The sequence below is a fragment of the Talpa occidentalis genome, unplaced genomic scaffold (assembly GCF_014898055.3).
Source record: "Talpa occidentalis isolate TD23 unplaced genomic scaffold, MPIMG_talOcc4v2.1 talOcc4.9, whole genome shotgun sequence".
NCBI classification, from domain to species: domain Eukaryota; kingdom Metazoa; phylum Chordata; class Mammalia; order Eulipotyphla; family Talpidae; genus Talpa; species Talpa occidentalis.
In genome coordinates this window covers 106,480,521-106,496,114 of record NW_023605305.1, presented here as the reverse complement: position 1 = coordinate 106,496,114, position 15,594 = coordinate 106,480,521, and the positions used below count along the sequence as shown (strand labels likewise).

The 15,594-nt window shown below is 50.1% G+C and overlaps 1 protein-coding gene across 1 annotated transcript; it reads left to right on the top strand.

The window, feature by feature from the left end:
* Positions 1–3,328: 3,328 nt before the first annotated feature.
* GSTM3 (glutathione S-transferase mu 3) lies at positions 3,329–6,396 on the top strand. Its single transcript, XM_037500178.2, has 8 exons — positions 3,329–3,466; positions 3,823–3,898; positions 4,225–4,289; positions 5,011–5,092; positions 5,186–5,286; positions 5,599–5,694; positions 5,782–5,892; positions 6,192–6,396. Exons 1-8 carry the CDS (start codon positions 3,419–3,421, stop codon positions 6,288–6,290), a joined length of 678 nt encoding a protein of 225 aa, XP_037356075.1. The 5' UTR covers positions 3,329–3,418; the 3' UTR covers positions 6,291–6,396.
* Positions 6,397–15,594: the final 9,198 nt, after the last annotated feature.

Genomic DNA, 15,594 nt, shown 5'->3' with positions numbered 1-15,594 from the left:
CCCCTCAGCAGTGTACTTGGGTCAATCTGCCTGTTCTATTCCCCACTCTGTCTCTGGTGAATCCTCTCAACCCCCCCCCACCACGCCCCATGCCTCTGGTCTGTACCCCAGCTCTTGTATGCATAAATAAATAAATCTTTAAAAAAAAAAAAAAAACGAAAGAAAGAAAAGAGCCGTGTGTGGAAGTTGTCCCCAGCTACCACCTATTTATTGTATCTCTTTCCTAAACATGAACCACTCCTGCCTCAATTCATCAGGACTGTTTATTCTCTGTCGTCCAGAATAATCGCATCCTTAAGCTTGTCTCAACGCGTCCCTTGCAGCTTCTTCTGGAACTGATGGGAGCCAAAGGCAGAGAGGCAGGAGGGGCTGGGACAGCAGCAGCCCTCTCCCCCCATCCCTGGCCCAGAGTGTTAGGATGAGCGTGGGAGTTCCCACTGCAGCCTGGAGCTGAGAATTCTGGCCCATGCTCTCCTTACTCTCTTCCTAAACAAACTCCAACATAAGGCTATGTCCACCATGCTCCCATGTACATTCCACCCGAGGCACAGCACAGCTGAGGACACACTTCACGGGAGCAAAGGGCACCAGGCGGAGAGAGGTTTTGATCAGCCACATTGGCTGATGATCAGAGAAACACTGTCAGACAAGGCAGGTGCTCTAGACCCTACTTAACAACTTGGCCCTCCTGTGAAGTAAGCCAGTCTTGAGCTCCCTCCCCAGCTTCTCTCCTTAGTGGCAGTGTATAAGGAACTTGGGCCCAGAAGTCAAAAGTCTACCAGTTGGCTGTGTAAACCCTGGGCAGTCACTTCACTCTCCGGGTTCTTGTTTTGCCAAAAGTTCAGTGAAGAATTCAGGCCACTATGGCTTCTAATTTTGAGTGCCCAGGGCTGGCACTCTCGTCTTTCATCTCACACTGTGATGGCTCCCCTGCCCACTGAACAGTAGAGGTAGTCTTACTAAGTTCGTCTGCAGGTAAGGCCTGATGTACCTGTGAGTCAGGGGCTGCTTGAGGGTTCTGAGGATGTTCCCTAAGTCTCTCTCAGCTGAATTTATCCATGCCCCTAACAAAATCTTGGTCCCGGATTATACTATTTTCAGACCGTCCGTGACAGCCCTTCAAGTTCCTGGCCTTAGAAAGTCGCCTCTCTTAGCTGCCCACAGAATAGGAGAGCAAAAATGTGCCTCACAGAAGAGAAAATAAGGGAGACTCTTGGGGTCTGTCAGCGGCAAAATTTAACCAGTAAACTTAATTTCTTTGGATGGAGGAGGAGAGATGAGCCCATCACCCTCTGGAGCGTCACAGAGAGAAGAAACAGTTAAAGAAGACCTGGAGGCAGGGAAGTTCTGGGGGGGAGGGCAGGGAGTAGGGGTGGGAATGTGGTTTAGCCCCATATTTCCCAGCAAAGAGTGAGATGGGGCAAGGGAGGGTCCTGATATCCAAGTTCGGTGGAACTAGCACAAGCTGTACTAGTTTTAGATAGACTTTTGTACTAGTTTTAGATAGACCTAAGTTTGAATCCCAGAACACCAGTGAAAACTTGAACTGAGCAGCTCACCCAGCCTCCCCAATTCTCAGTAACCCTCTTCTATAAAAGGGGCATAATACCTACTTCACAGAGTTACAACAGCTTTTTTAAATTGTGAAACTTAAATTGGACTAAATTAGCTAACATATGAAATACCGAGACTATTACCTGGCATGCCATACATGCTCTGTAATGTTGGTCACATACCTCAAGTTCCTCTGAGACTGGCCCTTGGTGTTATTTTGGAAGGAGAAACCCAGACATTATAAATTCATCTGTCCCTGTGCGTTTGTGCTTTTTTCTTTCTTCTTTTTAGTGAAATGTCCTTGTCAAAAGTCCCAACCTTGCTTCAACTGAGCTAATGGAGAAATGTGATGCCCCGCACCTAGGCTAGGTGGGGCTTAGAGGCTGAGTGTCCTAGGTGGTCCAGGGCACCACCAAGGAAAGCCTCAGACTCTTCCCCGCCCACCCACATGGCACACACCAAACACAGCGATGCCCTAGAGCTCAGGACCTGACGCTTGGTGATACAGTTACGTATGACCAGTCTCTCAGACAGGCATTAACAAATTTGTCTTTCCCCTATTTCCTGACAGGTTTGTCTTTGATGGGCATCAACAAGATTACCAGTTTGTCTTTCCCCCATTTATTGCAATTTCCCCCTTATTTGATAGCTTTATCTTCATGACCCAGCCTCCCAGATGAGCATTTCAAGGAAGAGAAAGTTAAACATCAGCTTTTGAAGAAAAACAAGCTGGCGCCCACCCATCCCAGTGCCAACCCCTTCCCCCTCCCCTTTACAGACCCAAGCCCACCTCCACTTTTTTCCCTTTGTATAAACACCCCTGCCCTCTGCCCAAGAGCAGGACGGCTCTTTCAGACTAAGTGCTGCCCTCCTCATATGCCCACAAATTAAGCCACTTTCCTTTTCCTCAAAGTGTCTCCTTCCATTGGCTGGGGGAAACTGAGGCCCGCGTTCGGTAACACTGGTGCTTACCCACCTGCGCCCTCCATACTCGCTCCCCCAAGCCAGCCCACCCCGGCTCCATGAATATTTTTAAAAGTACCTCACGCTCGCCGGATAACAGGCCCCTCACTGTGTGGGCTGCGGGCGCTGACCGCCCTGAGGGGGCATATTAACCAACCAATCACGACCCCCACGCGCGGGGAGCGCTGAACCCCAAGCCTGGGCGGGTCCTGCAGCGCGGGCCTCACCTCGGGTCGCCCGAAGCCCCGCGTCCACCGGAGCGCCGGACGCGTCAAGGTGGGCGCGCGGGGCGGGGGCGCGTTAGGGTGGGCGCACGGAGCGGTGGGCGCGTCAGGGTGGGCGCGCGGGGCGGTGGACGCGTCAGGATGGGCGCGCGGGGCGGTGGGCGCGTCAGGATGGGCGCGCGGAGCGCCGGGCGCGTCAGGGTGGGCGCGCGGAACGGGGGGCGCGTCAGGGTGGGCGCGCGGGGCGGGGGGCGCGTCAGGATGGGCGCGCGGAGCGCCAGGCGCGTCAGGGTGGGCGCGCGGGGCGCCGGGCGCGTCAGGGTGGGCGCGCGGGGCGGTGGACGCGTCAGGATGGGCGCGCGGGGCGGGGGGCGCGTCAGGGTGGGCGCGCGGGGAGGTGGACGCGTCAGGGTGGGCGCGCGGGGCGGTGGACGCGTCAGGGTGGGCGCTCGGGGCGGGGGGCGCGTCAGGGTGGGCGCGCGGGGCGGGGGGCGCGTCAGGGTGGGCGCGTCAGGGTGGGCGCGCGGGGCGCCGGGCGCGTGGGGCGGGGGCGCGCGGGGCGGGGGCGCGCGGGGCGGGGGGCGTGTGGGCGGAGACTTCGTTGGCCCCGCCCATTACGTCCGGTATAAAGTGCCGCCCGTTCGCCGTCGGAGTTCAGTACCGGCCACCTCGTCACCATGTCGGCCAAGTCGACCATGATCCTGGGCTACTGGGATATCCGCGGGGTGAGCGCCTTCTCAGGGGCGGAGCCGCCTGGTGGGGGCAGAGGGGGGCGGAGGGGGGCGGATGGAGAGGCCGGCGGCGGCGGGCGCCTCGGGGTGCGCGGTCTCCGAGATTGGGGGCCCCGCTAGGGAGCCAAGGGGTCCCCGCGACGGGGCCTGCCCCCGCTGGGCGCCCCGGCCTCGGAGGCCCACCCCGCCCCACCCCTGGGGTCCCCCGGCCCGCCGAGGAGGGCCTGAGACCCGCAGGCCGCGGACGCTGGGCGCGGGGTTCCTAACGACCCGTCGGCCGGCGGGAGGGGGACGTTGGCGGGTGGGACGCGGTCGGGGCCGCGCAGGCGCTGACCCGGCTGTCCCTGCAGCTGGCGCACGCCATCCGCATGCTCCTGGAGTTCACCGACACCGCCTACGAGGAGAAACGGTACACGTGCGGGGAAGGTAATGCCGCTCTGGACACCGGTCACCGCCGTCTAAGCCAGGGGGGCCCTTCCACTGGCCCAGTTTTCTGCGCCCTGAAGGTGGCATCAGTGAGGGGTCCCTTGGGAGACTCTGAACACAATCACCTGGGAAGTCTCTGCCTTTGTCTGCTGCAGCCCAACCCAGCCTTAACTTTTAATTGAATAGGCCCCAAAGATGAAATGGTGACGTTTATAGGGCCTGGGAATGAGAGGTATTGGGGTTCAGTTATTCCTTTAGGTCTTTCCACTCACCTCAGGTGCGCTATTAAGGAAGCTGGGTCCCGCTGCATCCTCTCTCTCTTACAGCTCCTGACTATGACAGAAGCCAATGGCTGGATGTGAAATTCAAGCTAGATCTGGACTTCCCCAACGTAGGTGGCTTTAGGGGAAGGGATGCAGAAGGGCAGGCCATCGGGTCTATCCTTGTTTCTTTTTTCTCTGGCCTAGGAGGATCTAAAATAAGGGCTCTTGACTTGAATAAGAATAGGTAGAATCCAGGGATCCTTGAAGTTGGGTGGAGGAAAAAAAAAAACATTTTCACTTCTAACTACTAACTAAAAGTTAATAGTTCCTTCTATTGTAAATATGGCAGTGAACGGCATGGGTTATTAGCCATGTCTGTGACTTTGTCACAAGTAGAATTCAAGTGTTTTCATACTATATTGCTTGTGTTAGAAATACTTATATCCATCAATACTTTGAAATTATGATAGGTGTTACATCTGCTTGTTATTTAATGCATTAGTAGGCATATAGTTACTCAAACTTTGTTTTTTTTTTTTTTATTTTTTCTGCATTGTATAAATAGATGTCATTTGCTTTATGCATTTACAACCCTATTCTGGGAGAGTGTCCACAGCATGCACGTACACACACACACACACACACACACACACACACACACACACACACACACACACGGTTGAGGAACCCCTATCTAGAACCAGATGGGGACCCAGTCACTAACATCAATTTACTTTCCTAACCCGGCATCTTCTCTCTGCTGTCTACTTCCCCGCAAATCTCATCTCCCCCTGGAGAGAGGCAGGGAGGCAAAAGAAATGTTCATTTGACCTGCCTTTTTCTTTCCAGCTGCCCTATCTCATGGACGGTAAGAACAAGATCACCCAGAGCAATGCCATCTTGCGCTACATTGCCCGCAAGCATAATATGTGTAAGTGGGATGGGGCGGGTGCTGCAGACCAGGCTGGTTGTTCACCTGGGAGTGGATATTGCCAAGGTTTATTTGTTGTCATTTGGCCTACAGGCGGTGACACTGAAGAAGAGAAGATTCGCGTGGACATCATGGAGAACCAAATCATGGATTTCCGCATGCAACTTGTACGGCTCTGCTATCACGCCGACCACGTGAGTTTCCTTCACAGGCATGCACCAAGGAGAAGGAGCACCTGGTACCCAGGGGATAATTCTGCTCCGTCTGCTGCTGCTACCTTCTCAGCAACCCAGTGTGTCAGAGTGGAATACGGAACTCTTATTTTGGGGGGCTGGAGGAGATATCATATACTCTGGTGTTGGCCCTTCTTCCTTTCCATGCTGCGCCCCCTCCCTGAAGGCAGTGAGAGGAAGGCATCTAGGGAGGGGGCTGCTCAGTTTCCCATCACTGGCCCCTGCCCTGATTAGCTCTGAAGGTGATGGCATCTATTCTATCTCTTCTCCCAGGAAAAACTGAAGCCTCAGTACTTGGAACAACTACCTGGACAACTGAAACAATTCTCCCTGTTCCTGGGAAAATTCTCCTGGTTTGCAGGGGAAAAGGTAGGAAGAAAGGAAAGGAGAGGATGCCTTTCTCTCTCTGCAGGTGTTAATGAACTCCCCAGCACTGACATCTCGTTGTCCCTCTAGCTCACCTTTGTGGATTTCCTTACCTACGATGTCTTGGATCAGAACCGGATGTTTGAGCCCAAGTGCCTGGAAGAATTTCCAAATCTGAAGGCTTTCATGTGCCGTTTTGAGGTGATGCTCCCTGCACCTTTCTCTTATGAAAACATGCTCCCCTGGGGTCCAAACCCTGCACCCCGCCCCCAATTGATTCTTGCCCAACACCAGCTTTTGCCTAAAGAGATCAATGATTTGGGGATACTTCTAAAGCTTTAAGTCTTGGTGAGGGCCTAATGACTGCACTCTGAAGGCTCTGTGGTGGGGACATAGTGTGGTGGGGGCTGAGGGGCAGGGGGACGGGCTAGCAGCCTGTGAATATTGCTGTTTTGGATTAGGTTAGAGTCCTTAGAAGGTTCGGTTTGCTTTCCCCTCAGGCTTTGGAGAAAATAGCTGCATTCCTGCAATCCGACCGCTCCTTCAAGTTGCCTATCAACAACAAGATGGCCCAGTGGGGTAACAAGAGACCCTGCTGAACAGGACTTGCACTGCTCATAGTTCCATCCTGTCTCTTAGGGAGCTTTACTCTCCTCTCTGCTCTTCTCAATAAATAGCACTTAGGCTACTGGTGTCCAGCTGTATTTCTCTTGGGAGTACAGGATAGGTAGAGAATTATTAAGATGTGAATCCAGTCACTACAACACAGATACCTCCTCACACCCCCAACTGTGTTCTGGGATTGCAGCTCATGCCCAAGTCTTGAGAGTAAGTTCTGAAAATAAGGGCAAGATCATACAGTTGCAGAGAACAGAGATGAAAATGGCCCCTGTGAAGACCTGGTAAAGATATCAAGTAAAACTGTTTAGTGCTATGGACTTTACTGGAGTTCAGAAACAGACCCTTACATAAATGGGAATTAAGTGTGCTAAAGATTGGCTTTCTGACTGGTGGGGATAACCCATAAATAGGATTGGGACAATTACACACTAGTTACATACTAAAACAATAGCACCCCACCTCACAGCATTTACTAACATTACTTGTGGAATTTAATTAAGGCCCAACATTGAACTAAAATTCTAAAACTTTTCTATGGTAAGGCACAAAGAAACAAAATTAAATGGCAAATGAAATAAAAACAATCACTATCAACTCTACAAAGAACTCTTACAGATCATTCAGACAACTCAGTTTTTTTAAGTGGACAAAAACATAAGCACAGTAAAGAGAAATAGAAATATTGATGTCCAGAAAAAGAAACATTAAAAAGATTTATAATCCAAGGAACTGCACATTGCAACTAACTCTGAGAGGCCATTTTTCCATCTATCAGATGAACAAAAATTAAAACCTAAATGTGACAAGATTTGGGGAACATTATACTCATTTCATGCTGGTGAACGTACAAATCAGTATTGTTACTTTGGAGGGTAGTTTGTCAATGTCTTCTAAAATTCAGATCAGACCCTGTGACCCAACAATTCCATACTATAAAAAATTCTGCCATATATCCAGAGTTATGTGCTAAGATCACGCCATTTTTTTGTAATAAGTGGGAATCACATAAATGCCAACACTATGCAAACCACAAGGCACATAAGAATAAGCATTAACTATATGAACATGGAAAGGTCCCTAAGGCACACTGTTGGATTTTAAAACTTAGATTGCAGATTAGTATGTAGAGCATGATTCCTTTTACATTTTAGGAAAAGGAAAACTTGAGGCATAAACATTTTCTACAGATACATTGATGTATGTGAAGGCCCAGAAAAACAACTGGAGAAACACACTGGAATAACAAGGCTTAAAAGTAAGTGGGGGCCTCCCAGGTGGCGCCGCGGTTGAGCGATGGGTTGCAAAGCTGCCCAAAGCCTCCACGACGCCGGTTCTATCCCCGGCTGCTCCCCGGCCATCGGAGGAGGGTCCCACATGGCGCGCAGACCTCTCCTGCTGCCCGCTGCTCCCCTCAGCAGTGCACTTCGGTCCTCCTGCCTGCTCTTGCTCCCCGCTCTGGCTCTGGTGAATTCTCTCACCCTCTGGCACTTCTGACTGTACCCAGTGCTTATATAAATAAACAAATCTTTAAAAAAAAAAAGGTAAGTGGCAGAAAAGCCCCAGCTCTGGGATGGAAATTAAAGAGGACTTTGGAGACAGGCTTAGGATTTTTCTCTCTTTTTAACTAGGAGGTTGTTTTCCTGTATTACTGTGTAATAGAAGCTAGTTTTAAGGGGAGCAAACTCACAGGAAACTGACATTTGTAGATATTAAATTGGCACCACTCTCATGTGCAGAGCAAAGTCTCAGGGTAGTCTCCAGCCCATGACAGTGGCTGGATAGCTGTCCCCTGTGAACGGTTTAAAAAAAAAAGAAAAGGTGCATTAAATTTGGTGGAGTAGTTCCCCAAAAAGTACTAGGGAAATTCATTTGTATTTATTATTGAGGTTAAGCAACTGGATTAAGTTCCTTCCAGTCAGGAGGAAACAGCTCATGGGATTCAAGAAAAATGTGTTGAGTTATTTCATTGATGGGCTGGGTGAAGTGGGGGATCCTGTTATGCATCTACCTGGAAAGCCACACAAATCCCTTGGAAGCCAACTTACAGGCTTAGGAGGGTGTCTGAACTTTGTAGAGAATTTGCAATCGCTTATCCTTCATCTGCAGGACAAGGTAATGACAATGGCGATGAGCCATGCCAGTGAGAAGAGATTTAGGGAGTTCAGATGGAAGGGAGAAGAGAAGGAAGGAATTGACTTTTAGCCAGCGATTTTTCCTGGAGTGCAAATCTGCTCAAGTCACACCCCTGCTTAAATACACTAAATGGTTTCATACATCTAGGGGAAAAAATTATTTCCTCCAGTTTACAAAAGCATTCATAATCCAACCCCTGCTTCCTTTCCAGCTACACCTCTTGCTACAGCGGCTCTGAATTCCCTGGGGAGCCACACAGACTCTGGAGGCGGGCTGCCTGGCTTCAGGTCCTGGCCCTGTTCCAAAAACACTGTGGCCTCCTGTGTTTTCCCTGAGAGGTTACTTAAGAAGTTAGGAAACCAATATTTCTAGAGTACTCTGATGATACCAGTGTTACATAAATTTATGAACATAAATTACCCCCACGGAGACCAAAATCTACTGCTCGGTTAGATATTTCTCCACTCTGGGAAACTGCTACACTGGCAGTCACAGAATCCTAAGTCAGCAAAAAGAAAACAAATTATTTTTAAATAACCAAAGTGTTTTGCAGGCAAATCGCTCACCAAGGTCACCCCACCACCACCTCCTACTCTGTCACGTTGAAAGTCGCTGGAAGAAAGAACCAGAGATAAGCTATAGTCTGTCTTCAAAAAGCACACTCCAGGACAGAACGCAGGCTTTAGAAGCCTTTCTTGTGCTAGTCCCACAAACAATGTCCGAATAAAAGATCCCCTTTGAAAGCATATAAAACATTCCTCCTTCTTCATTAACCAGAACGTAACCAGATACCCGCTTTACCTCCTCTGCACGTAGCTCACCTGCACAAACTGTATCTGTAACGGAAACCAGGACTTCTGAGGGTGGGATCAGCCTGCAGAGAAATCTGATGCTGCCTTCTCAGGTTTAAATCCTCAGCTTGCTCTGAGTAATCTCTTGAATAAATTTCTCTTTGAATTGCTTCACAGCAGTGGTTACTGCACCTATCCCAGGGTATCGCGTGCTCTTCCATCTCCACGCTTTTGTGCTTGCTGTTCCTTCTGCTTAGAATGCCTTGCCTGTCCCCCACCCACCTACCCACCTAATGCCCATCCATCTTGCGGTGAAGCCTTAGGAGTCACCAACTCTGGGAGGCCCCAGCTAACACCTTGTATTTACAAATCTCTAGTGGTGACTGCCAGAGGTTCTGGCACTATCCTCTTGGCTATGCTCTTTTTTTTTTTTTTAAGATTTATTTTTATTTATTTATACATAAAAGAACTGGAGTATAGGCCAGAGGTGTGGGGAGTGAGAGGATTCACCAGAGACAGAGCGGGGAGCAGAACAGGTGGATCTACTGAAATACACTACTGACGGGAGCAGTGGGTGAAACACTGCCTGCACCCAGGTCTTTATTTACATGAGAAACAGGCATCTGCCCTATTTAAGTCACTGTTACTTTTTAGTTATCTACAGCAGAATTTAATCCTAATTCACTCACTTCCAGTCTCCCTCATGAACGAGGCACAGGCTTGTGACCCAGGCTCTCTAATTGCACACCAAGCTGCAAGACTCCAGGAAACCCACCAGAATCCCACACTACAGTGCACTGCTCAGCCCCCTCCCCTAGCAGCCCAGAGCCCTCTGAACCATGCGAGAACATTGCCACTTACAGGAGAGCTCTCAGAGCTGCTGAATTAAGGAGGGCCTTGGGCACAGAAAAGACCCACCCTGTGCTGAAGAAGAGAAGAACACAAAATACAGAAAAGACCAAGGAAGCTGATAGATCTACTTGTGCCCTCCCGCACACAGCACACATGTCCTCCTACCCACCAGCCCTGCAATCCACCCCAGAAGGAAACCAGAGCCCCCCCTCCCCCCCCATGGCTGACACAGTCCCGCCTCAGTCCAGCCAGGGCCTGAACACTAGGCCAGCACTGGCTTCTGGCAGGATGGGAGCTCAGGACTGACTCTGCAGCTCAGGCGCTAACCAGACTCCCTGAGGCAGAGGCAGTTGCTGAAGGGAAGGTGAGTCCCGCAGACTCTAGCACAGGAAGAAAAAGGTGGGGAAAGAGAAACTGCTGAACAAAAGAGGGGAGCTGAGGCTTTGGAGGGCCTGGGGGAAAGGAGGTTGTAAGCGAGAAAGGTCAATGTGGTAGTTATGAGACGGAAGAGAGAGAAGGAGAAAAAAAGCAAAACAGCTGGATCTGAGAATATGGGGAGGTCCAGATGTTCTCCAGGACCCCCGATATCAGAGACAGCTCTGGCTCCTCCTCCATTTCCAGACCTGAAGAGCCAATTTGTTGCCCCAAAGGGTAAGATTTAAAAGCACAGGGAGAGGGAGGAGGTGACTGGACTTCATGTGGGCAGAGAGCTTCTGTGGGCGCTGAGGAGGGAAAAAAGGAGCTCATATCTCATGGTCTGCTGCCCCCTTCGGGTTCCACAGCCGGTGAGACATAAGGATCCAGGACCCTATATGGCACTTCCTTGTTGGGTCAAGTTATGGCTCATGAGATAGTCCTTTGGGGATCCCATTTCTGTAAATTAATTCTTTAATTTGCTATAATTAGTGATAACTTTTTGTAAGTTACCACAAAGAGAGACTACACTGTGCTAGAGGGTTTATATACACTAGAAAATACATAGGTAGATCCACTAATACCTTATAAGATAGGTTCTGTTATCAGTTTACCTATTATTGAAAGGTAAACTGAGGCACACAGGTGCAGCAGCCTCCTCAGCTCTCACAGCTAGTGAGTGGGCAGGGCTGGAATGCTCCGGGCTCTCCCCAATCCTGGGGTCCTCTGCGGCTCTCCTCCAGACTCATCTCACAGGGCCTGGTCTCCCAGTCTCACAAACACTCTCCCTTCTCACAGGGAGGAGTCTGGCTCCCCAAAGTTGCCCACAACTGGGCCCCAGCAGAACCAGGGGCTCAGAATATGGCCCTGCATTTTGCAAAAGAGACCAGATCTCACCCCATGACTCAGCAAAACCAGGAGGGGAGCTGAGGGAAGCACGTGGAGCAGGAAGCCAGCAGCCCAGAGCTACTCCTTTTAGGAGAACAACGGGCAATTTGTTCTGGTAGTTCAGGGGGTCAATCTCACTGGACCCCACCCTGCTTCATGTTCTCTCCTGCTCAGGAATGATTGACACCACCTTCAGAGATAGAGGGAGGGAAAAGAGGGGACCATAGACCTAAAGGATTCACCTCCTGGGACCTTTCTTCCCAAGGTATCTGAAACCAGCTGCAGGCAGAGGCCACAGCTCTCCTGCCTCCCTCTCTGACTCAGGGGTCCCCACTGTTGTGTCATCACCAAGGAGGATCAGCCAGGGTCAGGACCAAAGTGATAGGAACTTGTGAGAAGACAGATCTCAAATGGGGAGTAGAAGAAAAGCAGATTTTAGAGGGAAGAGTCTTTTGACTAATGCCTCCAATTCATAATGCAGAACAGTGAAGTTTGTCTCTCTGAGGACCCACCACAGGGTGACCAGAGATAAGCTGTAAGGCGAGTCCAGCTTGCTCGTCCAGCTCCCAGTTGGTCCCACAGCCTGGTTCCTGTAACTCTCCAACTGCACTAGCCCAAGAAGGTGGTCACCAGGGCAGGGTCACCCTCTGATCCTCCACCGTGCCTGTCCCAGGGCCTCATCCCCAGGAGTAGGTCAGATTGGGGAAGAGGAGTTGAAATAAATGCACTCCTCACCTTACAGACAGAATCTGGCCATTGGAGGAAGAAGGAAAAAGATGGAGAGAGAAGGAAGCTGATCCAAGAAGAAGACATTTGATAAATCCTTCCCCCAGGGGCACCCACATATGTCCTCTCACCCCATGGTGGGGGATTGGACATTCCTGGACTCTCTCGGTGCTCCCGGACAGGCATACAATTACAGCAAAGCTCTCAGGAGAGGAACAGTGAATAGCGTCTGTGTCTCTGCCACTTACTGTCAACCCCACCAGGCCTCAGCTCTCCTGCTGCCAGCCACACACACGCTCTTCTGCCAGCTGCCTCACCCTACTGTGGGGAGCTGAGCACCCAGCCTGGAAAAGGTCCTGAGCCTTTTCTCTTGAGCCCAGGACTGGGAGAGCCATTGCAGCTGCCCAGGAAAGCCAGAGGATGAAGGCATCCAGCCCAGGCCGTCCTGCTCTGTGAGCTGAGGAATTGCTTGTGCCTCTACCTGAGTACCCTTACCTGTAACAATGAATGTTGTTTTCTTTTTTTTTATATCCAGGACTAGGGAAGCATTGGTGAGAAGAGGAGACAGTACTAAGGAGGATCTGAGGAATCACCACTTAGAGAGGGATGAATTCCTTCAGGGCTGGGCACACATCCAGACACGCGGGCTCAAACATAATTTGTCAAGAATGTCACAAGCCAGGAAACCCACACAGGTGATCTGCAGAGGGAGAGGGAGGGATGGCAGCAAATCTGACCCTTGGAGGAATGACAACCCCCGCCCTGCCACGAGCCCCTCCCTACCTCATCCCCTGCAAACCAAGGCCTCTTCCCCAGAAACTGGGAGTACTGCTTCACCGTCTCAGGGAGTCCTTTCAGGAACTCAAGCTTCAGTTTCTCCTGAGGCACAGAACAGCTGTCACCCCTCAGACACATCCCTGGGCAGAGAGGCACATGCCCAGGAGGCTTCCTGACCCTCAAGTTGCCACAGATGAGCAGCCTGAACCCCGACTGTGCTCCTGAGACTCCTGCTGGGTCCCCCATCTGTGAGCAAGTGAGAGGCAGAGCAGCATCATCTGTCCCCAAACCTGTCCCCACTGTGTCCCCCCATCCATGGGCCACACCCAGGGGAGCTGTGAGAACCCGGCCAACTCTGGACTCATGGGAGAACCACTGAGATAAAGATGTTATAACACTTAGTGGATATATGGCAAGGATGAAATTTTTTATTTATTATTTGATTTTCTTACATCACTCTTTATTTTTCTACAATATTTGATTTCTCCCCTCAAGTGTAGTTCCCATAATTCTCCCTCCACCACAGCACCTGTGACGATCAATCACCATAGTCCCTTGTGCTCTTCCCTCCCATTTTTGCCCCTCTCTCTCCCCCTGCTGGATGCCTCAAATCTATAGTTTGCCTGAAAGTTCTGTCTTTTTCCTGTTCCTTTGTTCAGTTTCCTATATCCTTATAAGTGAGGCCATCTGATGTTTTTCTTTTTCCTTCTGACTTAGTGGGTTTTTTTGTTTGTTTGTTTTTGGTTTTGTTTTAACCTTTAGTGTTTTTGAGAATTCTCCAGTCCCAGCTGCCCTATGATCCAGCAATTCTGCTCTTAGGGATCTACCCAAAGGACACAAAAACACTAATTTGGAAGGAAACCTGCACTCCCGTGTTCAGTGCAGCATTATTTACAATGCTAAGATATGGAAAAAACCTAAATGCCCAAAAACAGATGACTAGATCAAGAAGATGTGGTATATATATAGAATGGAATTAGTTTCTTCAATGAGGGAGCTATTCCCCTCAGGCAATCTCTGGAGACATTTTAATTGTCACAATGGAAGTGCTACTGGAATCCAGTGGACAGGATGCTGGGGATGCAGCTAAACACCCTGCCATGCACAGGACAACCCCAGAGCAAGATTGATGAGTCCAAAGTGTCAGTTGGCCAATGAAGAAGACCTGATCTGTGACAGGGGTCTAAAGTTGCCACTTAAAACACTGCCTGCCACTCCAGCTGGCAGGAAGACTCCAGAGCCCCACTGCCCTGGCAGCCAGCTGGCAGAGGCACTGTCTACAGGGAACACCCGGATTGCCCTGGGGGCTGGCCCTGCAGGCAGCAGGCTGCAGAACAGAGACAAGACAATGAGAGGTGGCAGAGGAGGTGCTGAGGGCCAGGCAGCCTGGCCCTGTGGGTTTAGGCTGTAAAGGGGAAGATCTGGCCCTCTCTGTGTTTCACCCCCTCCCCGGGTGGCCAAAGGTGAATTGATAAGCTCCTAGTGACTGCCAAGTCCGCAGACGAGGACGTCAGTGAGGAGTCACCTAGAAATAGCTCCTTTCCACATTTGGTTGTTTCCAGCTAGTACTATTTCAAATAAAGCTGTTTTGAACATTATTGAGCATGTAGTGGAAACCCCAGGGCAGAGGGGATGTAGTTTAGGCCTAGTAGATACTGCTGGTACTCCTAAGGGCATCTCCCACAACAGGGATGGATCTGGATGGGATAATGCTAAGTGAAAATGGACAAAGACAAACACCAGATGACTTCACTTATATGTAGAATATAGAGAAACAAAACAAAGCATCAGGATAAAAAAAAAGCAAATAACAAACCCAAGAAATCTGACTGTAAGAACTGAGTGTCCTGGAAGGTGGGGGGAGGTAGCTGGGTGGGGAGGGGGCACAATGGACCATGGTGGAGGATATCTGAAGGGTGTGAATTTATCCGAATCATGTACAGAACTATATACCAACATTACCAAAATTTTAAAAAATTAAAAATGTCAAAATAAACAATTTTAGATGGAAAAGACAGCTATGATTTTTTTTTTTTTTTTTTTGTGGGACCCTCGCCGGTGGCCGGGGATCGAACTGGTGCTGCAGAGGCTGTGGGCAGCCTCGCAACCCAGCGCTCAACCGCTGCGCCACCAGGGGAGGCCCAGCTATGATATTTTTTAAAGGTTGCCCTGCCAGCATGAATGACTGCGCTAATACTCCATTAATTGAAAAACAATTGTTGATCCCTTTTGCTTAGCTATATTGGTATGCAGTAAAATCTAGGTATTCATAACTACTTTGATATCTAAATATTTTGATATTTATATGCTTTTCCTATGCTTACTGCTGGTTTTGGGAAATACTTGTTTGAGGCGTGGTCGTGTTTTTTAAGTTGTATTTTGGGATGCATCAATTTTCAATAAAATGTTTGATGATTTTGCAATATTTTCTCCCAACTGAACTTTGTCGGAAGCCCACATCATCAGCAACTTTCTGGGGAGCATGGTTTGAGATCCTGATCTACTAGAAATTTCCCCTTCAGCAGCTCACACTACAGTGAGATTTAAAGTCACTTGCAGGGCCTCGCCTGGTGGCACAGGCAGTTGAGCGCAGCGCCGTGAGGCTGTCCACAGCCTCTGCAACGCTGGTTCGATCCCCAGCCAGCCTGCGAGGGTCCCACATGGTGCAGCAGACCTCTCCTGTCTTGCCCGTTGCTCCCTT